The 23,870-nt window shown below is 35.4% G+C and overlaps 1 protein-coding gene across 2 annotated transcripts in view; it reads left to right on the top strand.

The window, feature by feature from the left end:
* WDPCP (WD repeat containing planar cell polarity effector) overlaps window positions 1–23,870 on the top strand; it is a 198,667-nt gene that overhangs the window by 101,501 nt on the left and 73,296 nt on the right. For both annotated transcript variants that reach the window (XM_012731442.1, XM_012731441.1), the window contains exons 7-9: window positions 6,557–6,671; window positions 8,901–9,034; window positions 12,785–12,976. In XM_012731442.1, coding sequence (XP_012586896.1) covers window positions 6,557–6,671; window positions 8,901–9,034; window positions 12,785–12,976 — 441 coding nt within the window. The remainder of the gene's footprint in view (window positions 1–6,556; window positions 6,672–8,900; window positions 9,035–12,784; window positions 12,977–23,870) is intronic.

The following is a 23,870-nucleotide window of genomic DNA, read 5'->3' as shown; positions in this document are numbered from 1 at the left end:
GTAAATGAAAATGTAAAATTGCTTGATTGTCTATAGTTCTCATGGTTTTTCCCGAATTTATCATATGGATTAGATTTGGGGGCAGGGTTGAAGGTTTTACTGGGCACCATCATGATGCATATTCGCTGGGCCTAGGAAGGAGTGGCTCTGTAATACCTTAGGTAATTGCTCAAGCTCTAGGATTCATTGTAAGGGTCCTAGTGGTTACTCCCTGGATGGTTACTGTTTAGCATCTGCTGTCAATCATAAGGGATCAGTCTTGACTTCCTGTCCATGATTTAACTCTCAAGTCATGTACTGAACCTATCACCTATTGTTGATTTCTTAGTACTGACTCTGCATACATTTACTTTCCCCTTCTTCCCAGATATGAAGATAAATTGATCACTTTGGGGGAAGTTTTCTAATGATACTGAATTTGATGTATTTCCTTGTGATAACTGTTGCAAAAGAGTTCATTCACCATTAAATTCTGCACTAATTTTTCTTCATTACTTGAGGCCAAGTGTAATGTACTTTTCCTTATGGGTACTAAACCACATCATCTAGGAAGCAGTCGTGTATCCTAACCAAAATCTCTTTCTGAGATGAGATCTTCCACTGAATTTAACACAATATCTGACGAATAGTACACCATTGTATCCCATTTATATATTTGGTATATAGAGAAGGCACTCACACATTTTGTCTCATTGAATGTAAGAAACTCAGGTATTATGGTTATTTTGCTTTATTTTGATTAATGATGTTGTCACATATAATTTTCTATTCTCTCAATGCCATTTAGCTTCCAATTAAGTACTCAAGCTAAGTACTGTATACTCCACAGTCAGGAGAAACTAATTTGATGAGCCATCTGAGGATCATAAGAATTAGTTTCCAGTTTCTTAAAGAGAAAGCACACCTCTCTACTATGAGCTAATTGAAGAAAATGAAGAGTAAATGATTAAGGCAACAGAAAGAAACAGGGTCAGAGCTTTAAATAATAATGAGATAATTCCTGGCTGAGAAAGTGTAAGAGAAAAGGAAAAGTTTCAGTTCTTATTTTGCCTTAGTTGGTTGAAGCAATGTTGGGTGCTCCTATAGGCCTTTTCATTGATTTGTCCTATGGATTCTTCTCATGCTAAGATCTGCTTTGGAGGTGCCTCCTTTACTTGTCTAATTGCTTTTTCATTTTCTGAGCTTTCACAATTCTCCAATTTCTTGTAATAGAATGGGAAAATATCTTAGTACCTGCTCTCTTCCTTGTCCTACAAATCTTACCTGGGCCTTTTCATTTTTGGAGGGCTTACGACTAACCTTTCTGAGACACATGCAGAAGCACTTTCCTGTCTGGACTGGAACATTCTTTTCCTGAGTTTCAGACTTTTTTCCTAATTCTAGTTATCTTCATTACCATATCCAGCAGTTATCTTTGGCACCAGGACTTGGAAACTTTATGCTTCCCCACAGGCTGTTTTATAAAATGCATTAATTAGCTTAATTTATTTGTACCTTCTTATTCCCAAAGTTGGTGTCAGGATACCTCTAGGCCACAAGACATTTAGATGAAATGATGGACATTTCTTGATGCTAATGAGTACCCAAGCTAGGTTTCAATGAGAGGGCTAGCCTACATTTTCAACACCTTTAAAGACTAGACCGGCCCAGAGTTCAGATCTTGGACCTCTTTCTCTCCTTCCCTCGTTACTATTGTGATTATTAGAAGTAGTAACAACAGAAATTTGTTTACTCACAGTTTCTGCGGCCTTGAAGTCAATGACGATGGTGCCTTCAGGGTTGACTTCTGGTGAGGCCTCTCTCTCTAACTAGTAGGTGGCTGTTAGGTCATATAACCTTTCTTCTATGGTGCACAAGAAGAGAAGGAGATCCCTCTATTTCTGCTTTCCCTTATAGGAACACCAGTCACATATTCCACTGCCTTCATCTTGTCAATGGCATCCAAATGTGTGTGTGTGTGTGTGTGTGTGTGTGTGTTTATACAGCCTTCACTTCACTTGGAACTTCAGACTTGTTTCTAATTATCTACTTGATATCTCTTCTTGTAGTTCTACAGACACATTCACCATGTTTAAAACCAAATTAATTCGCCTAAGTGTAAATATGGTTCTCCTTAGACATCTATTCAGTAAAGCTTGGGGGCTCAGCACAAAAAACCTTCAAGTGTTTCTTGTACATGCCACCTCCAGTCCTGGTTGATTTCTTTAAATTGCTTCTCAAACATGTACATCTATTGTTTCCTCTAGCATCGCCATACTAGCCCATGTCACCTTCTCTCACCTGACCACTGCAGTGGTCTCCTTGCTTCTACTTTTGCCATGACCTCCTTTGAGAACACAGATTATAATGCCTTGCTGCTTACAAACACTTCTCATCAAAGGATCCAACCCAGCCTCACCCTTGACTACCTTTCTGATTTTATCTACTTAGAATATCTCTCCCTCCCCTTTAGCTGCCCTGACCTAGCTTTCTTCAGTAATCCAAAGCACATTCCAACCTCAGTGTTTTTGCATTTGCTGTTCTCTACCTCAAATTCCCTTTTTCCACATAATATGACTTGCTTCTTGATCTGTGTCTACACACAAATGACGCTTCCTCAGAAAGACCTTTTATTTATTTATACATCATCCTACTTAAAACACCATCCTCCTAAAATTCTCACTTACTGTGCTGTTTTTTTTTCTATTGTTTTTATTACTATCAGACATTATTTTAAATCTGTTTTATGTATCTGTACTTGAATATTTGCAAGCTCCTTGAGGGGAGAGAAGGTAAAGGCATTGTCTGTCTTGTTCACTGCTATACCGTCAACATCCAAAACAGGGCCTGACTTCTACTAAATAGATATTAGTGGAATGAGTGATGTATGAATAAGTGGCTACACCTACCCACTGAGAAATATTCGGAAGGAATGCCCAACTCACTCGGCATGATCCATAGTCCCCAAATCATTGCTCCTAAATTCATGTGCAGACTCACTATCTACTGATCTACACTTACAGTACCTTAATGCCTCCCCTTTGGATCATTTCCAGCTTAGGTTTCTTCTTTTATCTATTCTCACAGAAAGCACTTTCCATCTCCATTCCACTGAAGTGGTCTTTTAGAACTATTTTTATAACATAACATGTTTGTGCATAGGTAAAGCAGTTTCTATTAGGAGGGTTATAGCATAGCAGCAGAGGTAGGAATAGAGATGAGGAACAAGAAATTAGAGATTTGGACAAATTAAATTTTAAACTTCTCAAGGGACTTGAAAATATCTTAAGAGACAGTATCCTTTTGAAATCATAGCAAATGGGGAAGGTAGCACAAGGCTTTACTTATAATTCACCTAGAGTCCGGTATCTAATTTTGAATCCATCTAGTCACAAGATTTTTAAAAGGAAAAGGAATGTCTTCAGAGATGACAGACAATATAGTGAGAATATACCATATAACTTCAATTGTTGAATAATAATAGTAACTGCAAATATTTTGTGCTAGGTATTATTCTAAATATTGTTTGTAAAAATTTATTTAATCCTCATCCTCTGAAACTAATAATATCCTGTAATAGCAGATGGAGAAATGAAGTTACAGAGAAGAGAAGTAGCTCCCTCAAGGTCATACAGATAGAGATAGGGCCAATACTGGCTTCAGACTGTGCTCATAACTACCAAGCCATTATCTTTTAATATCTACAAAGAGTGCTGTTGAAGAAGGATAGGGGATTTTTTAACTGTAGGATTGAGGCTTTATCTCAAGCTCAAGCATCAACCACCGCCTCCTTAATTTCTTGAAGTGTATATACTAATAGGTTCAGTAACAACACTTTATTGCATTTATTTGCTTACATTTCTGCTCTTTCTGGTTTGTTTTTTCAGATTTATTTATTTATGCATATAAGAACTGGGGTACAGGCCAGAGGTATGGGGCAGGTGCAGGGAGTGAGAGGATTCATTGGATGCAGAGTGGGGAACACAACTGGCGGATTGACTGAAATATACTGCTGAGGGGAGCAGCAGGCGAGACAGGAGAAAGGAGAGGTCTGCTGTGCCATGTGGGTCAGCTCCCTGGCAGGCAGTGGAACTGCAGTGACTGTGGCTACTAATAGCTTCATAGTGTTGTGCATTAACCCGCTGAGCCACCAGGGAGGGCCCTTTAACCTATTTTAAGGTTTGTACATGAGCTCCTAAATTTAGTTTAGTGCTTGGCATATAATCAATAGGTTTTGTTGAATGAAAAATGAATATGAGAAATTGCTTTGAAACTGTCCAGTGGTAGAATAACTTTCCTGTCAGGTAATGAACTCCCGGTCAAGGGCAGTATTTAATCACAAGCTGGATGCTGAAGTGATGCTACTGAAGGGATTTCCATGTTCTGTAGAAGTGGAAGATTAAACTTCATTTCCCCATCTGATATGATAGTATTAATTTTGTAGGATGAGGATCCAAGAACTTTATAAACTGACCCTATGATCAGTTAATTATGTCTTTCCCACACATTTGGTTAGCATCTACTTTGTGCCTACTCTTGTTCTAGACTCTGAAGATAAAAAGATAAAAGTCACCTAGCCAGTATCATAAGGAGCTACAAGTCAGCAGGAAATTAAGGGAACAGTGCGTCCACCAGATCTGTGGGCTCTGCATTGGTAGTTTCAGTCGACTGTGGATTGACAATACATACTTGATAGCTAAGCCTACTATGGTTGCCTCTGGACTGAATATATACAAGACTTTTTCCCTCCTTTGTCATTATTCCCTAAGCAATACAGTATAAAAAACTATTTACAGAGCATTTACATAATATTAGGTGTTGTACGGCTCTAGAAATGATATAAAGTGTAGGGGAGGATTTGTGTAGTTCATATGCAAATACTATGCTGTTTTATATAACAGACTTGAACAACTGCAGACTTTGATATCTCTGAGAGTACTAGAACCAGTCCTTAAATAATGAGGAGTGACTGTATAGTTATAAAATTTTAGTAGATAAAAATAGAAAAGGACAGATTTTAGAGATGTCTTGAGTAAATGATATCATTTGCTCAAGGAATGAAAGAGCTTGTACAGGTAAGCAACAAGATAGAGGGATGACCCCAAATCCATCTGTCTGAGAAAGGAAATTAGGGGGCGAAGACCACATGCTGTGTTGTTATGAGGGAATTCTCCCAAAGGGACACATTTTTACAGGAATGATTGTAATTAGTGGAGATCAATTTATTTGTAAAGTATTTTGAAATTCTTGGCACAAATGCTCCTTCTTAGTCTCCACAGCCGAAGATGATGATTTAAGTCCTTACTTCTCCAGTTTCCAATCCCTTAGTCCCTTTGGGGGAATAAAGATGAAATGGAAAGTCCTTTAAGTTAGGTAGTTCACTTGAAAGAAAGCTTTCTGGTGACTAGAATAAGGATTGTAACAGTGAAGCACAAAAGGAGTCTTTGTTTTCTTTTTCTAATTCTTGTGATTAGAATCCATTAGGCATTTGAGGACCACTGGTCTGTCTTTATATTACTCTGGTCCCTTGTACTGCTTACAAACACCTACAAATATGTCTTGACACAGATCATTCTTTCTAGCTGGGACATGATACCCAGGTAGGTGGGGAATTCCCCTGTTTTGTTTAAAATCATAGCTGTCTTTGAGTTTGGCTAACATGTCCATGATTAGTATAATGACAATTGGATTGTTTTTCGTTCATACCATGCACGATTCCATGATTCATCTGCTTTGAGTCTGTTGCTTTGAAGGTGAAACAATTTCTTCCAATGTTGATATTTCATAATCTTCTAGATAACAAGCAAATGCATATGCATAGTCTCTTCAGAAGTTTTAAACATTTGGAAATGAATGAATTATACTGTCACAGATGGAAAGGAACAGTGTAAAATCACAATGGTGCTATCCAGTCATCTTTTGTTGGTAGTTGGATGAAACTGATAAAGCCCAGTTACTTGACTATGTTTATCTTTCGTTGAGGAATTGTTACTGGTATGTGTTACTTATGAATTTTAAAATTAAACATTTTACTATAGTTGTTTTGGTTTACATGTACTTTAATGTAGCAAGCTGACAACATCTTTGTGGAAATGGGCTTTAAGTGCCAAATAAATTCTAACATGCACCGTTTATATTGTAATGGTGGCATATTGTCAGTATTTAATGTGTGGCAATGACCTTCAAATCTCAAGGAATCTTTCAATTTCTGATATAAATAGTAATCTTTCAGAACCTTTTCATGGATCACACTACAATCAGAATACAATGAGAGCAGTTGTCTCTTCACTGGCACTTCCTATGTACTTAGAAGATTAGAATTAGACTTAATAAATATTAACTAAATTCATCTCTTGCATATAGCTTTAATCAGTGAACTTAGTGTGTTGTATTACTGTATCATCTGTATCTTTTTACTCAGAATGTCAATGATTTGTTTTTTGGTGAAAAGAAACTATAATTTCATGGTCTAGATGCAAGTGAAAGTTCTTTCTAGGTTTGACATTTGGAGAGAGATTTTTCAAAGATTCTAATTCTCATTATATCTTCCTCTTTCTCCCCCTTTACCTGCTTTTAGCTCCTCTTTGGTTCAGGTGTGCTGGTGTCCCTAAGTCTTTCTGGGCCTCAGCTGGAAAAAGTGGTGATTGACAGAAGCCTGGTGGGAAAGCTCATCGCAGACACCATCAGTGATGGTAATTACCCCCATGTGCAAATCAATTGCCTACATTAACAGTGGGACAGGAGAAATACTGTGTCAACAGGTAGACTAATTATTACCACCAGGGACTTGCAAACGCAAGTAATTGCTTGTAATAGCAAAGTGCCAACCTCTGGGACCAATGCAAGTTTAGACTATTTAATATCAAAGTTTTTATTAAGTGTTAGACATAGTCTGAGTATTTTTTGCTTTTTAAAAAAGGTAAATTATTTTCAAACAAGATTTTTTGTTGTGTGTTTTCAGTTACCATCTGTGACATTTTACATATTTTTCATTTTCAAATAAATTTTGAAAAAATACCCTAATGTGTCAACATAGCCACTAGTGGAAAAAAAAAAATCTGTGCTTTGGCTGTAGAAGATTATTTGTCTCTAAAGTCTATGAATACTAACTTACATGTGAGAGTTTGGCAGTATTTCCAAATACCAAATCCAGTGTCAAACATACGTTTAGATAGATCTGGATCCTATTATGTGATATCACAATCAGTATGTAATTGCTCCAAAACAAAGAAGAAAATATTTTAATCCTGTTATGTTATTGAAGTCAGGATACTGGTATTTACTGAGCCCTAAAAGCTGCTCTGCTGTGCCATTTAATTCAAAAAACAACCTTATCAAGAATAGTTATTCCTACTGTATAGATTGGGAAATTCAAGCTGAGAATCTCAAAAACAAAATGAGACTGTAAGAACAGCTCCAAAGTCACTGAGCTGAGATCTGGACCCAGGTTCTAATTATGCTACCATTTTTTTTCCTACTGCACTGTCCTCCTAAAGCTTTAGAAGTATTCGTTCATTCAAGGCAAGAAGTTTTAAGAAATAGATTGCATTCTCACTAGAGATTGAAAATTGTCAGTATTTTAAATGGAATAATTAAGGATAGCATGTTTTCATGGAGAGGATAGAGGTGAGACTACAGAAATCTTCCTTTTGCTGTGTGCTCTCATTCACTATCTCTGAAGAATTTCATCATTTTGCTGTGTGCTCTCATTCACTATCTCTGAAGAATTTCATCATCTTAAAAAAAAAAAAAAGGCACTCTGCAGGATGGCTATAATTAGCATCATTCCAGATGATAATCAGCTGGATAGGATGGAAGTGTGCCACTTTCTCTTTCTTATCAAGAGTATGGTGCAAAAGAACCTTCTCTGCAGAAGAGAGTCCATGTCATACGTCTAGTATTTGACCCTTTTCTTGGCACTGCAACGAAAGTCGTGGCTATGATGATTTTGTCATATTGATACTCCTCTGTAAGACTTAAAAGGAGAACGCCAACACTATTCATGTCTCTGAGGTATCTTTTTTCACTTGTTTCTTTTATTTATCCCCCAAATAATACACTCTCATGAGACCATGATAACAATGTGATTTCTTGGCAGTTCTCCAGATTCTCCTGTAATTGTGTAGTTCTACTGTTGGTTACAGCTTGCATAGCCAGGGTTGTGGAAATAAAGAAAAATATGGAAAACACTCAATAATTTCTTTAAGAATGACATAAAAATTTTCTCAGATTCCTATTGTGTTTTATCAGTTTTACATAACATTAATGAGTATTATCTACCTATTCTGTGCTTCAGAAAGAAAACTAGGAATAAGCTTCATTATTAAATATTATATAATGCACAATTAACATGATATGCTTTATTTCATAATAGTATCAAATGACATTTTATTTCATAAAGCATATCATGTTAATTGTGCATTATATAATATATTTAACTTGTATACTTTCAAAAAGAAGACTCATTGATGAAAAACTTTAAAATAGAAAAAGCAAGGTTGGTGATTAATATTGAATTGTATCTCCTAATATATGTTTTATGCCATATACACATTTGAAAGGCTATGCACAACTAAATGCTTTTATCTTTGTATTCAGGTGTGACCTAGCCTTTCTGTTATGCTTTTCTAGCCCTAATTTCCAAATATATCACATTTGGTGGTGGTTCCCCAATCAGTATATACTAGATTTATTAAAATGTTCACAGGAAAATAACGAATCCATGCATAATTATGTTCATCATTATTGCTTATTCCTGATCTACTTCATGTCCTTGTAAAACATAATGATGTCTAGAGACTTTTGTTATTTCAAATAATATTTATGTTCTGAAAATAAAATTTTTCAGTGGGAAAAATCTGTTAATTCATTATTTGAGTCTACCTTAATACTTGATACTATTATCAAATCTTTTTCCATAGCTCTCCTTACAGACAGCTTTATCATCTTGTCATTTTTGGCACAAAGCAAACTATGTTTTATTCAGTTTACCAAGAAGATGGGTTCTCCTGATATAAACAGAAGACTGGAAAAACTCTCAGCCTTGGATTATAAGGTAGAGATTTCAATTTGTATAGTCAGATTGCTATTTATTAAGGTATTATAGAGTGTCACATGAGTTGATAGTGTGTTCATTATTCTTGAACATTTCCAGATTTCAGAAAATCCAGAGTTATTACAGGATTAAGCTTTATTCATTAGCAACAGTGGCTATCCTAAGTTTTCTTTTACTTTTATTACAGGGGGCTAACAATGGTGTTTTGGCAACAATTTATGTAGTACTGATAGAGGCAAGTTATATATTTGAAAGTGTTATTCTTGCTAGTGGGAGTGTGTATCCCATTTTCCTCATTCCCTTAGACCCTATATCATCTTTCTAAGCTGGGATAGCTGCCCTGGCTTCATTTCACAGGAAAAGAAAGAAGGGAGAGGTACTTGCAAAGGTTAATAGAAAAGTGTAATAAACAAGGGGCAGGAACACCTACCTCCTTCTCGCCCCAACTCCCAGCTATATTGAAGAAAATGCAAAAAAAAAAAAAAAAAATCACCTTCATGTGTTGGTATCTATCTCTCCCTTCACTAACTCCAGGTAATTTGTTTCTTGTATCAGGGACTTTACATCTGTTAAGGCAGGATTTTTATTTTAAGTGATGTGTTTAATTTCAGTTTTGCCACATTACGTTTTAACTGCTCAGAAGGCATACTCTCTGCTGGGATGAGTATTTAATACATTTTCCAGGCTGTTTCAGTTCAAGGCCTCTTTTCAGCAATGACTTGTGTTTGCAAGATTGATCCAGCCTCTGTGACGTGGATTTGAGACAGTTCACTGTTCACTGGGAACAGAGCTGATATACAGCTTCCTTAAAAAAGATGCACCCTATGGCATACCTAGAGTTTCTGTATTAAGAGCAGAGATTTTTAGAAGTCAGTTTTGTGGCATGAAACTTTGTACATTTTGAAATAGTAGTATTTAACCTAACCTTTTGCCCTTCTGTATTGTTTTTTATTTGATTAATATGGTGGTGGTATGGGCAGGGCTTTATTTTATCTAGTTAAGATTATCTATTCTTACAAGGAAGATGTATATTTATATTTAAAAATTCATCTGATAATGTCAGAGACTCTAGGCAGAGCAGGAAGACTTGCACCCATGTCTTTCCATGTCTTCCTTGCACCTGCCCCCCTTTTTCCCCCCTTTTCTAAGGAATCTCCGCTCGCTGAAGCCGCTCCCACTTTGAGACCCTGCCTGTTCTGCCCCCCAGTGATCAGGGACAAAGAGTCTCCGTCATGATGATAAACTACAATTTGATTTTGTTTGACCACTTTGTGGAATGTCTATAATTGATAATATTGTCTTCACCAGTATGGGGAGGACTTAATTTTACTTAGTTAAGCATATCTGTTCTTACAAGGAAGATGTTATCCCTTATATACTTATAAGGGATAAAGTATATTTTAAAATTCATCTGATAATAAACTACAATTTGATTTTGTTTGACCACTTTGTGGAATGACGATAGTAGTTAGATAATATTGGTCTTCACCTGGAAATCACTGTTATGTACTATATTTTGGTTAGTCAAAAAACAGTATTAACATTCTTAATGGGGTCTTTTTTTCTAGAATGACTAACTGTAGGTTTACTTAAGATGTTTTCACACCAGTATGCAGTAATTCAAACTAAATTGTTTTTAATGCTCTCTCTAAAATTCTATATAACTTGTTTGTCCATGTCAAATGTGATGAATAGCTTGGTAAAATCTCCTTAAGTAAAGAACAGTAGCAGCCTGTTAATGAGAGCAAGGAGAAATTGTCATCTTTTCTTATGAAAAGATGTGGAAAATGAATTTAATATATGGGTCTTTATACCTCAATTAAGATAATTGCTTCAATTCTGCCTTTGGATTTGGGAAATTAAGAATATGATCTCTCCATGTCATTTCTAGACACTGGAGAAGTATCCTGCTTCCTTTTGGAAAGTCCACAACAATTTTGCTTTTTAGTTCAATATTTAAAATACTGATATTTAATACTTAGTAAAAACTGTCATTTGTCCACTGGAAGGATATTTTAAGAAATTTACTCATTTTACTTGACTTCTTCATTATCATGATAGAATGCCAATGCCATTAAAGCTCATGGTAAACATGAAATTTTATAACATAAAAGATCTGCATTGTGTAGAGACTAACATCACCAGCCTTTTGTTTCTTCATCTAGAAGTTCATAAGTAATATGGCAAGAAGGACATGAAAATAATATGTGTATTTTTAAATACTTAGTAATTCCTTTGTGATCCACTCAAAGAAGATAGCTAGTTACATAATGGTATTGATATACAAATTTACACTTCAAAATATTAAGTACATCTGTGTTGTCTGTCATTGCCTACTTGTATTTTAAAACAAGGAAATAGTGCAGAGTATTATAATTCTGCTTTTCTTTATAGCTTCACCATAATTTAATTCTGTTAGACTGAAATAATTTTGGCAAAGAAAATTACAGGGTAAATATCCTGAAGCTGTTGACCTTTAACAAGTTTTCCTGTCTACATTTTAAAAATCCAATTCAATTTATTTGACAGTGAAGGGACAGTGCAAGGAGTTAAATGTTTACCATGAGAGAACAACACTCGTAATTACTTTGATTTCAGTTCCTTTTCATGTGCATTCAGAGGATGAAGAGGTCAATAATATTATGGCCATGCAAATAGAAAAGGGTTCCTTTTGACCATATTAAAAAAAAAATAGCAGAGGATTATTAAAGCATTAACCTTGATTTTAATGGCCTTGGTTGAGTGGTGAGATCACAATTTGGATGAGCCTGATTATTTACTAAATACAATACATAAATGCAACGGGTTCTTAACACCCATTGCACTCTGGCATTATCGCATTACTGCCATCCTTTGTTGCCTTGCAGACAGGAATATGAAAGCAATCTGTCATGTAGTGAGACTGGCTCCAGAAGCATTTCTCTGATAAGAAGACCCCCTGCCCTTTGCTAGTGTCTGGTCCAGTAGGCTTAGCCATGCGCTTAATCCCCAGAAAGTGGTTCGATTATTGCTGACCAGCAATGGCAAGATAGTTTTTTTTTTCTTCCAAGCTATCAACCTTCCATTAATTCCTTAAGCAGAAATACGGTGCAATCTATATTTCCTTGGCATGTGTCACCCAGATGGTGCCGTGCTTATGTTTTCAAATAACCATGTTCCAAAATAACATAGTTTGAATAATAAATTCTACAAATCCTTCCTAAGAAAGAGAAGCATAATTCTCAAAAGCTGCATAAACTTTTACGCATGATGCTGTGGCTTATCCGTTTTCTGCAGAATATGTGTATATGTCTCATATAGTCTTTAAAGTGATATTTGCCTCAAGTTGTTTTTCCTTTTGTTGTCAGTCATTGTTAATATGTTATGTCTTAAACAGTAGTCAGACACTCTTGGTCAGCAGAACTGAACTTGTCATTTAATATAGCTGGTCTTAAATCCTGTGTGTAGGTCGATGCTGTCAGGCAACCATGACTGTACATTTTGGTATTGATTGGGATTGTTACAGCCAATTCCTTCCTAACTCACATTTCTCCTTTCCTTTCCTCTGCTAAAAATGGGGAGAAATTTGAACATATGTCTTTTTTGTATGTGTCAAAAGAATTTGGTAAATTCTGACACCTTTTTAAGCTCATGTTTAACATGGATATTTACTTGCACTCATCTACATTTACGGATGCTTTCAATTTTGTAATACTTGGAGGTTTCATCTTTTAAAAATAATTCTTCTGTGTTTCTTTTTTTAACCATTAGATTTCCTATTACGAAATACCTGGTCCAGTAAACAGAACAACGAAGCGTCGTCTAGCTATCAATTGTGTTCAGGATATGGTTGTTTGCTGGTGGCCACTGGTCAGTGATGATGCTTGGCCTTGGGCCCCAATTTCTTTTGAGAAGGACAGAGCTAATCTGCTGCTTCTGGGTTATGCTCAAGGAATGCTGGAGGTAAATATAGAGCAAATATATCCATCTTATTGATGAGAAAATAAAATAGGATTATTAGTTTTTCTATTCTAAAATAAAATTGAGAATTTAAAAACTTATACTTTATTTTCCCCAAATATTCAAAAAAGAAAATTACATATGAAATGAGATTCTTAACATTAATCATCTTTAGAGAATACATGAACTGTTTGTGGCTGACCTAGATGGCACAGTGATTAAGAGTATAGTACTTCAGGATTAAAATCCTAGCTTTTGGCCTTTAAACAAGTGACTAACCTCTTTGTGTTGTGAATTGTAGGTTTGTTATTTGAAAAGTGAAGTTAAAGATAAATGAGTGAAATGCATTTAGAGCTGTACCTAAGTATAATGAACTCTTAATCAGTGATCAGTATTGTGACTTTTACTGATATCATTACTAACACAATCATACTGTTTGCTCAGAATTTTATACCCATGAAAGCTGTGCTTATATCCCTTCTTTACCTTCAGTCAGTCAGTAATATTATAAAAACAAATATTAGTTAGATGTCCAATTTGTGCAAGACTCTGTGGTGCCGTACTGTGACTGGGCACAAATTTATAAGAAAGGCTGCTGAGCAGTGGTCTTAATTGAGCATCTACCACAGACAGGAGTGCCATAAAGGTCAGTCTTGGAGACCAGGATAAATCTCATCTCATCTTTTCCTGTTGATTATCTTTTTCATTGATGATTGTGAACTTACATGTATTTTGTGTATCGTATCTTTGAGTAATAAAATCTGTTGTTTATACCTTAAAAAAAAAAAGAGAGAAAGCCTTCTTCTTTCTGCTTTTAAAACTTTTACCTGGAGAGAAATACTGTGTTCCTTATTTTCTCTAAATATATTATTTTTAGGCTTTAAAGAGTATTTCTAGTTCTCATGATTAGTATTCTGAGAAACAATGAGCAAGTAGCCCTACCTACCTCTGGTTTTATAAACTTTATAAACTGATGTGCTCTTGGTTGATTGTTTTGTTAGTTTTTTCTGGAACTTTCCAATTGCACGACTTAAAACAACTTATAATACTTCAGGCTAAAGAAGTGCTCTATTCCTCTTCACTTCCTGTTCATGTCCATTCTAATAATATTGGTTCTAAGCTAATTAAGATTTGATCAAAATGACCATATATAAAGCCAAAGAATTGTGTTAAAATTTCCTGTCTTCTAATAAAAGTAAAAACAATTAAATCAGCTGTTAGTTATGAATTACCTTTATTGGGAATGAGTGCATCCTGAAATTAGGACTCTTCTAAAAGGATGTACATAGGGCTTACATACTTCATTTGCTGGTGTCATCCATAATAGATTTTGAACTTTGGAGATGGACAAACCTAGATTTGCCTGTGGTTGGGTCATATGCTACTTGTATACTTAACCAAGTTTATTTTCTCTAAGCTTCTGCTTGCTTTTAGTTATATTCTGTTTTCTGTGACTTTGGGTAGCCTCTTGGCTTTGTTTTATAGCCTTTAAAATGATAGATTAAACCAGATAGGTCACCACCTGGTACCTGAAAGCTCTCTAAACCATGCTTATCTATATTCTGAAGCACTGATTCAGTTTCACCATTTCCTGCTCAAATTCCTATAGTGGATGCTAAAACTAAACCCAGCCTCTCCACTGAGAAGTCCACCCTAACTGGCCCTGAAGTACTTTTCCAGTCTTACTTTCTTTTACAAACCTATGTTCCAGCCTATTGATTTACTTACTGCTTCATTATTTCCTAACTCCTGTCTATATACATTATTAATATTTCTACCAGAAAGCTTCTTCCTCTCTTTTAAACATCATTCACCAGTTATTGAGTAAGGCCATGAATTAGCCTTGCATTTCATTGCAGGGATGAGTAAGAAAATATCCCTGCACATAAGGACCTTAGTCTGCCAATGAAAAACAGGTTAAGTGTACTAGAATGTTAAATGATGCTGTGTGTGGAGTGTGTGTAAGCTAGAATGAGAGCCAATGGGTATGGTGGATTCTACTTAGACAAGTAAGGGCTGAACATAAGTTAGTCAAAGGCTTTACTCTGTGCTCAAATAGAACATTGCTATGCAATTTTAAATTATTTTACTATTTCTAAGTTTCATATCGAAATTATAATAGCCCTATGGAGTGCATTGGTTTAACATTTATGTTCTTTCCCTTCTGAAACAGTACCAAAAATAGCTGCTACTTGAAGGCTCGGTAAAATTCATTTTTCAAACCATTTTAGTGTGTGTTTTTTTGTGAAAGATAGATTTTTTTCTCAATAGTTGTTTTTAGAATTTCTGTGTCTTCCTTGAGTCACTTTTCTATAATTTGTATTTCTGGAAAACTGTCCACTTTATCTAAGTATTTTAATAGGCTTTCCTTAAATTTTTATCTGTGTATTTTAATAGACTTTCATAAATTGGTCTGATATGTACATGTGATTTTTAACCATTTATCATGGATTGCATAGCTAATGTACTCCTTAAGTCTTACTATATTAGTATATATAATACGTTTTTTTACAAGTAGCTTTTGTCTTGAATTGGGCCATTTCATTCATTCTCTCAAAATTAAACCAAAATTTGTTAGGACCTCATTTTCAGGACCTCATGTGAACATTAGTATGCAGAAGGTGAATATTTTGAAAGAAATATCTAGGGAATTATTTCTATTATGTGTATTTGCAGACATCTTCAACTGTGAATGATAGCGTTTTTTTGAGGATCAACTAAAATGACTATAAAAGTAAAAGTCGGGCATATGTCTTTAAGTTTTTTTCACTAGTGACCAATAGACTTCTTAAATTAATCATTAGAGTGACGGATATATAGTATTTTCCTAAGCCTTAAAATTCTAGCTAAAAAGTTGCAGCCCCATGGAGAAGAAATTTGATTTTTGCGACTATTAAACTATAGGATTCTTAAAAAGCTTTTCCCACCCAACTTCAGTCAGATAATAGGCTTTTATTTGGACAGTGGTAAGATCCTTGAGTAGTGGCTCCTAGGCTTGGCAACATGTTACAGTCACCTGCCGAGTACTTACAAAGGGGCCCACCCAGAGAAGTTACATCAGAATTTCTAGAGGGCAGGAGGCATCGGTATTCTTTTACAGGTTCCCTAGGTGATTCTCATGTGCATCCAAGTTAAGAACCACTGCTTTACAGCAACCTAAAAAAAAAAAAAATTAAAGCCACCCCTTTTGCATAACAGACCATGGAAAGGATAAAGCCCACATACTGAACCAAATGAGAGTTTTAACAGTAGATTCTAAGTAGAAAATTGGCTTACCGAGCTGCTTTAAAAAAAAGAAAACAAAGGAAACATAGACATAGAGACTCTGTGACGGAATTATCTGTCTTTCAGAGGAGGAACATTTTTTAATTTATTTTATGGATATTAGAAAACCGCTGGTTCAATTTCACACCACAGAGCTCTAAACAACAGTATGTATCTTAATTAGAAGCACAGAACAAAATTATGTAGTTTAAGAAAATAATTTATCTTGAAAAAATATGCAGTAGATAATATAGAGATAAAGAAAAAAGTATCAATCAATTAATTTTAAAGTCATTTTAATATGTGCATGATAAGTAGTCATTTATTACCATATACAACAACGGTAGTTGTTTTTATTTAAATCTCTCACGTCATTTGTGTAACTCCTTTTGGAACGCTAACTAGGATCCTAGAACTATTTAATTTATTCACTTTGTCAAAAATGTCATAACAAGATATCTTACTTTTCCCTTTGTGAGCAGATTTTTTAACTTTCAGCTGTATGGAGTGGCAATGTTTCTAAGTATGGTAGTAATTTCTTAGAAAATGGCACCTGACTTTAACAAATTATTCAAAAGCACATAAGCTGGTCTACAAAACCTTAAAACCTGATGTCAGGGTTAGAAAAATTTAATTTCACAAAGATAATTTTTTTCCCATAATAATTCAAAACTATTCTTGTAGTAATGTACAAGAGAAGGAACCGATACAAAAGTAAAAATGTAACTGGGCCTCCTGGTGGCCATGGGGTTAAGTCTCAGCCTTGTAAAACTGTCACCACTAATGTCTGAGTCCACTAATGTCTGAGTTTGATTCTCCTCCAGGAATCTAACCCACATATAGCACAGCAGACCTTTTTGGTCTCACCCTCTGCTCCTCTTAGCGCTGTATTTTAGTCAGTCTGCCTGTTCTGCTCCTTGTACCTCTGTTCTGTTCTGTTCCTTGTACCTCTGGCCTTCACCCCAGTTCTATGCAAAGATAAATAAATAAAATCTTTAAAAAGAAAAGCAAAAAAGGTAGCCAACTGAGCCATTCTCAGGTCAAGAAGTAGAGCCTTACTTGGCACCCAGAAATGCTGTCACATTCTCTGTCATGATCTCAACCTCTTCTTGGACCCAAAATTGGCCCCAATCATTACTTTTAATCACATTCTTGTATGTCATAATAGTTATTATCTCCTAAATGTAATTCACAAAACTGTAGTTTAATATCCATATAAAACATTTCAGTGTATCTCTTTAGTCTCTTTTAATCTCCGAATTTCCCCCTCCATTCCTTTCCTTTCCTTAAAATTTATTTGTTGAAATGATGGCACATGGGTGACTTGATGATGGGAAACCCACGGAGATTACAATTGAGATGAAAAAAAAAAATGTACAAAATGATGTAAAAATAAACAAAAAAAATTTATTTGTTGAAAATGTAGTGCCCCACATTCTGGACTTTGTAGTTTGCATAATAAGCATGTTGTGGGCAGTGTGCTTGAAATTCTTTTGAAATTCTATAAATTAGTAGTCAGTTTGGGCAAGATATATTAGATGGTGTATTCTTTTACCTCTTTTTTTATTTTAGTAGTGATTGGTGCTTAGTGCCTAGATTCATTAGGATAGCAAAGTCCTGTCCTAATAGTATTCTTATTATTTTTTTATTTATTAATTGACATACAACTCTTCTTGACTTAATATGGTTCTAAGTCATAATGTATCATAAGTCAAAATATATTTAATACTCCTAGCCTATCAAACAACCTATTTTAGACTAGCCTATCTTAAGTGTGCTTAGAATACTTAGAGTAGCCTAAAGTTTGGAAAATTAACACAGCCACTTTATAATGAAGTGTTGACTATGTCATGTAATTTGTGGTGTATTCTACTGAAAGCAAGTAACAGCCTGTAACAGGTCAGTTACTTACCCTCATCATGGAGCTGTCTGGGAACAGCTGCTTGCTACCTCTTGCTACTGCTGCCAGCCTCAGGACAATTATTATACTATATATTGCTAGCCCAAGAAAAGAGCAAAGTGACAGTTTCTACTGAATGCATATTGGTTTTGCTTCATTGTTAAGTAGAAAAATCAAACTGAACAATTGTAAAGGATTGCCTGTGCTTCCACTCATCTATTTACCTGTTCTCATCTGCTGCCTGCTTACTAGTGGGTGTTTAGGCTTTGTTCTTAAATTGAATACATTTTTTGGAGATTAACCACTTGGCAGTTGTTTAATATGTGGATATTTTCTCCCATTCAGGAGAATGTCTTTAATTTGCTAGTATTTTATTGAAGAGTTTCACATAACCATGCATCACGGTTATTTGGTTGAGGTTTTCTTGTGCTATCTTGGGATTCAGTATTAAGGGTAATGTTGCCATTGTTAAATGTATTAGGGAGCACTTCCTTTTCTTGGGATCTTAAAAATCACTTAATCAGGACGGATCTAAGTTTTTCTTTGAAGATTGATAGAATTCGCTTGTAAACCCCTCTGGTTTTTTGTTTTGGGGGAGATTTTTGATTAGTTTCAATTTTCATGATTGTGATCAGTTTATACAACTTTTCTTTTTCTTCTTGGTTTAGTCTTGGTAAACTTTATTGTTCCAGAAATCTGTCCACTTCTTCAAGGTCAGTGAAATTATTGGTCTGTAATTATTCACAGAAACCTGATGATCCGGGGCCTCCCTGGTGGCACAGCGGGTTAAAGTGCAGCACTGTGAAGCTAGCCACAACCCCTGCAGGACACGTTTGATCCCTGGCAAGGTGACCCACATGGCACGACTGACCTCTCCTGTCCCTCCTGCTGCTCCACTCAGCAGTGTGTTTCAGTCAGTCTGCTTGTTCTGCTTCCCACTCTGTCTCTGGTGAATCCTTTCATCCACATCCACACCCCCGCATCTCTCTGGCCTGTACCCCAGTTCTGTATGTATAAATAAATAAATCTCAAAAAAAAAAAGATAAAATACTTAAAAAAAAAAAAGAAAGAAACCTTGTGATCCTTTGTGTATCTGTGGTAATGTTTCCACATTCATTTTTAATTGTTTACTAATGTTTCTATCTTCTTTGTTCACTTGGTTAAAAGCATATCAGTTTTGTTTAGCGTCTTATTTTTACTATTCCCTTCTTCTAGTTAAGGTTTTGTTTTCTTTTTCAGGTTATTTCAAGGTTAATATTAAAATTGTTTGAGATTTTTCTTGTTTCTTAAAGTAGCCCTGGATTGTAATTATCTTTCCGCTTATGGCTGTGTTTGCTGCATACCACAAATTCCAATACTTAGTATTCTCACTTTCACTAGACTTAAGGTATTTTTTGATTTCTGTTTTAATTTCCTCTTTAACCAATAGCTACTAAGAAGGTATTGTTTAATCACCCTGTATTTGAGGTTTTTCTGTAGTTGATTTCTAGCTTTAAGGCATTATGGTTAGAAAGAGTACTTGATATGATTTCAGTCTTCATAGTGTTATTGACAGTTGACTTGTATCCTGACAGATGGTGTATTCTTGAAATATTTTATGTGCACTTAAAAATGTATATGCAGCAGTTTTTTTAGTGGCGTGCTCTATAGATGTATATTAGGTTTTGTGGAGCCCCTCATTTAAAGCTGTTATCTCCTTATTTATTCACTCTTAGTGGAATGACCATAGATGTTAAAGTAGTATATTATAAATCCCCTAGTGTTTCTGTGTATTTGTCAAGATCTTGCTTCATTACTGTTAATTGTTAATATTTACTGTATACATCTTGGTGCACCTTCATTTGGTACATACATATTTATGAGTGTTATTTCTTCTTGTTTTGTTAGACCTTAATCAAAATGTAATATCCATATCTATTACTACCTATTCAAATTGGAAATCCATTTTATCTCATAAGTAAGTATTGCTATTGCTGACTTTTTATGATTGCTATGTGCTTGTAGGATTGCCTTCTAGTCTTTAACTGTTTGTATGGGTTTGTCTTTGTTGGTAAGATTAGTTTCCTGTAAACAGCAGATACTCTCAGCCATTCTGAAATACTCTCAGCCACTCTGCTACAGAGTATTCACTGTATGAGCATTTCACTCTGTGAAATACTCTCAACCACTCTGCTACTGAATACATTTATTAAATTCAAGCCATTCAGTTTAAGGTGATTATCGAGATATAAGTGCTTATTGCCATTGTTTTATTGTTTTTAAAATTATTTTAATATGACCATCCTTGTATTTTTTTATCTTCTATATTTTGTTTAGATTCCATTTCCATTGTCTTAATGTATTAACTTCTATTGATTTTTTGTTTGAGAGTTTTACTGAAGCTAGTGTATGATGGACTATTTTTGTGGCCCATTGGATAATTTGACCTCAAACTTGTTCTGATAGGCCACATTTTGACTCCTACTTTTCCACACTGTATAATTTAGGTGTCTGTTACCTCTAGATTTGCTATTGCTTCATAAAAATTCTTTTAATGTCGTTTCCATGTCTAAGTTGAGTATTCTCACTAGTGAAAATTTGAAATGCCTGGATCATCACAACAGAGCAAATGCCCCTCAGTACAGCCCAATACTCAAAAAAAAAAAAAACCAAAAAGAACAATTCCCATTTTGTGGTCCAGTCTAAATGGTAGCCATCACCCACCACCAATTGATAACTTCTTTTAATATTCACTTTTAATTGAAGCTGTTTACCTTTCCTTCTGTCTTGAATGACAGTCTTGTAGGGTAACTATTCTAGGCTGAAAATCTTTTTCTCTGAATATTTTTAATATTTCCTGCCTTTTCCTTCTTGCCTGGAAGGCTTCCATTGAAAAGTTCATGGGCAGTCCAATAAGCATTCTCTTATAGATTACTCTTCTTTATCTTGATGCTTTGAATATTTTGCCCTTGTCATTGGTTTGAAAATAATTCAATAGTTCAATGTGTCTAGTGTTTGTATATTGATCTAGTATTGTTTTGTTTGGAAGTCTTGGACTTTTTGCATCAGGATATTTGATTGAGATGGTTCTCAGCAATAATTTGTTAAAATAAATTTCCCATTCCTTTCTCTTTCTGTTGCTCTGGAATCCATATGATACAGATATTATTTTTCTCCAAAGAGGTCTTACACCATTTTCATTTTCTTTTTTTTTAATTCTCTTTTCTTTTTGTTGTTCTTTTGTTTGCTCTCCCCACTGTGCTTTCAGGCTCACTGATTTTCTCCAAATCTGGCATTTGTCTATTTGTGGTGCCCTCTATTGTATTTTTTAATTCAGGTATAGTATTTTTAGGCTTGTTAGTTTTACAATAGTAGTAACAGACTCATATATTTTCTTGATCTGTGTTATGTTCCTGCTTTTGTTGATGGTTTTTGTTAATTTGGTAAGCATGGTTATCATTGTTCTCTTAAACTCATCAGTCATATTTAACAGTTTTACTGAGTTGAGACTTCTCCCCAGTTTTTGGTTTTTTTTTTTTTTTGTATTGGTATTTATGATATGTTGTCTTTTAGTTTTACTGTCTATAGCAGGAAGTTGCCTTTTCTTAATCAATTGGTTTTATGCTCCTCCTATGAAAAGCTGGGTATAATCCTAGTATTGTACCAAGGATCTTTAAATATCTATTGTTTCATAAATTGACACCTTTGTATCTGTTCAAATGGCCTGGGCACTGGTTCTGATGTAAGGGATGATAAGTAGAAAGGAACCAGGGCAGTAGGGTGCCAAAGGTTTGCCTCCAGCGAGTGTACAGAAGCCAAACCTTCTATGGTACTGCGGTCACCCACGGTGTACAGTGGGATCCACAGTGCCCCTGTGCCCCTCCTGCCTTGAGCCAGATCTCAGATCAAACCATGTCATACTTGTCCCTTGCCAGCCTCACCCTCCAAACTTTGGTGGTGGGTGATGGCTACAATTTGGACTGGACCACAGTGGTTTTTGAGTATTGCGCTTTACTGTGGGACATTTGTCCTGTTGTGATGATCCAGGTATTTCAAATTTTCATTAATGAGAATACTCAATCTTGTCTTTGTTCCTGATTTGGGGACGGCAGGTATTTGGCATATCACAGTCAGCAGACACAAATCATAGCCTTTGCTGTGAGAAAACACATAGGTGGTGCAACCGGACTGTCACCACCAGTTCAGACTTCAGATGTTCCAGTTTGACAGTCCCAGGCTCAAGCCAGGAATCACCACTGCACCCCTACTCCTGTAGTTCTGCAGTGGTGCACCTTCTGTCTTGACTGCTGACTGTCTGCACCCCCTTCTCCAGTGTAGTGCCTATTTTTTAAGGTTCCTGATGTTGAGTTACACCTTTGAGTTGGCAGGGCAGCTCCATATAGCAACTGGTCCTCTTTCTCATAGGTTGATATTGCTATAAACACTGCTTAATTACAGTTTTCCTACCCCTTTACACTATCCATTGCTCCTGATGTATGAAATAGTCTTCCATTTATCTTTCAGGTGTTGTTTTCTTTTGTTATTTTTGAATTTTTGTGGACAAGCAACCCCAGTGTCTTCATTCTGCTGCCAGATTCCAGTATTTTCTTTTTATGTAATAAGTATATGGACTTACGCACAGCAGACTCGATGGATTTTATAAATTGTAGTTATTCTTTTAGAAGCTCAGATTGTTTTATTTTCAATATTGTAGCCTCTCCATTTGCTATAACCTCAGTTGTCTTGGTTAGCTTCCTGCTATTTGGTATAATTTTTTCCCTTTCTTGTGCCTTACCTGCCCCAGCCTTGGTATTAGCCATTTTAGCAATAAACTCTCTTTTAGTGAAAAATGATATTTTTAAGTTCAAGTTGGGAGCAAGTACATTTATTGTTGTTATCAGGTAGGTTATTGTTTCTTCATTTCTTTAGTAGAGAGGTAGAGATTTTATACACATATGTATTCATGGTGAAGTCATTGTTATACTTCTTACTCAAATACAGAAGTTTGTGATTTTAACTTAACCTCTTCTATGTTAAATCTGTATCTCCTCAATTCCATGCCAAAAATGCTAGTTTGCAGGGACAGGGGATGAACTATACTGTGCCCTAATTTATCGTTTGCTTTATTCCACAGTACACATACACTAGCCTTAGAATAGTCATATTAATACTATCAGTAACTAATATAGGTTAAAAGAACATTCAAAAATGCTTTGCCATTCTCTTTTTCATTTCTCCCCCTTTCATTTTTAAGTAGCACTTTATATTTTTTAATATTTCTAACTGAGGTAATGTTGGGGTATGCCCATCAGGTATTAACCACCATCGACCTTTATTTACACATTGGAGCATGTGCTTCTTTCTTACAAGCCTCTTTCCCTTTTTAATCCATGTCTAGTTACCCATGGCCTTTGGTTTTTCTATTTAGCAAAACTGTGTCTTTCATATAAGGATTTAGAGGTTCAAAAACGATGGTGCCATCATTGCCACTTTGTTAGAATCACGGATGTTGTATTCATGGTCATGACAAACACTTTTAGGTTGAGCCAGCTTTTTGTGAAAGGTGAAAGCCTGTGGTTAGATTCATGTTTTGCACATGTGTATCCAGTTATTCCATTGCTACTTGTTTAAAAGATGATCCTTTCTCCATTGAACCACCATTGCTCCTTTGTCAAAGAACAGCTGACTATATTTATGTCAACTGAACTTATCTGTGGATCTATTTCTGGGCTCTTTTCTGTTCCATTGATCTGT

The sequence above is a fragment of the Condylura cristata genome, unplaced genomic scaffold (assembly GCF_000260355.1).
Source record: "Condylura cristata isolate star-nosed mole 26May11 unplaced genomic scaffold, ConCri1.0 scaffold00031, whole genome shotgun sequence".
NCBI classification, from domain to species: Eukaryota; Metazoa; Chordata; class Mammalia; order Eulipotyphla; family Talpidae; genus Condylura; species Condylura cristata.
The sequence above is the reverse complement of the archived record's forward strand: the minus strand, read 5'-3'. Positions and strand labels throughout refer to the sequence as shown.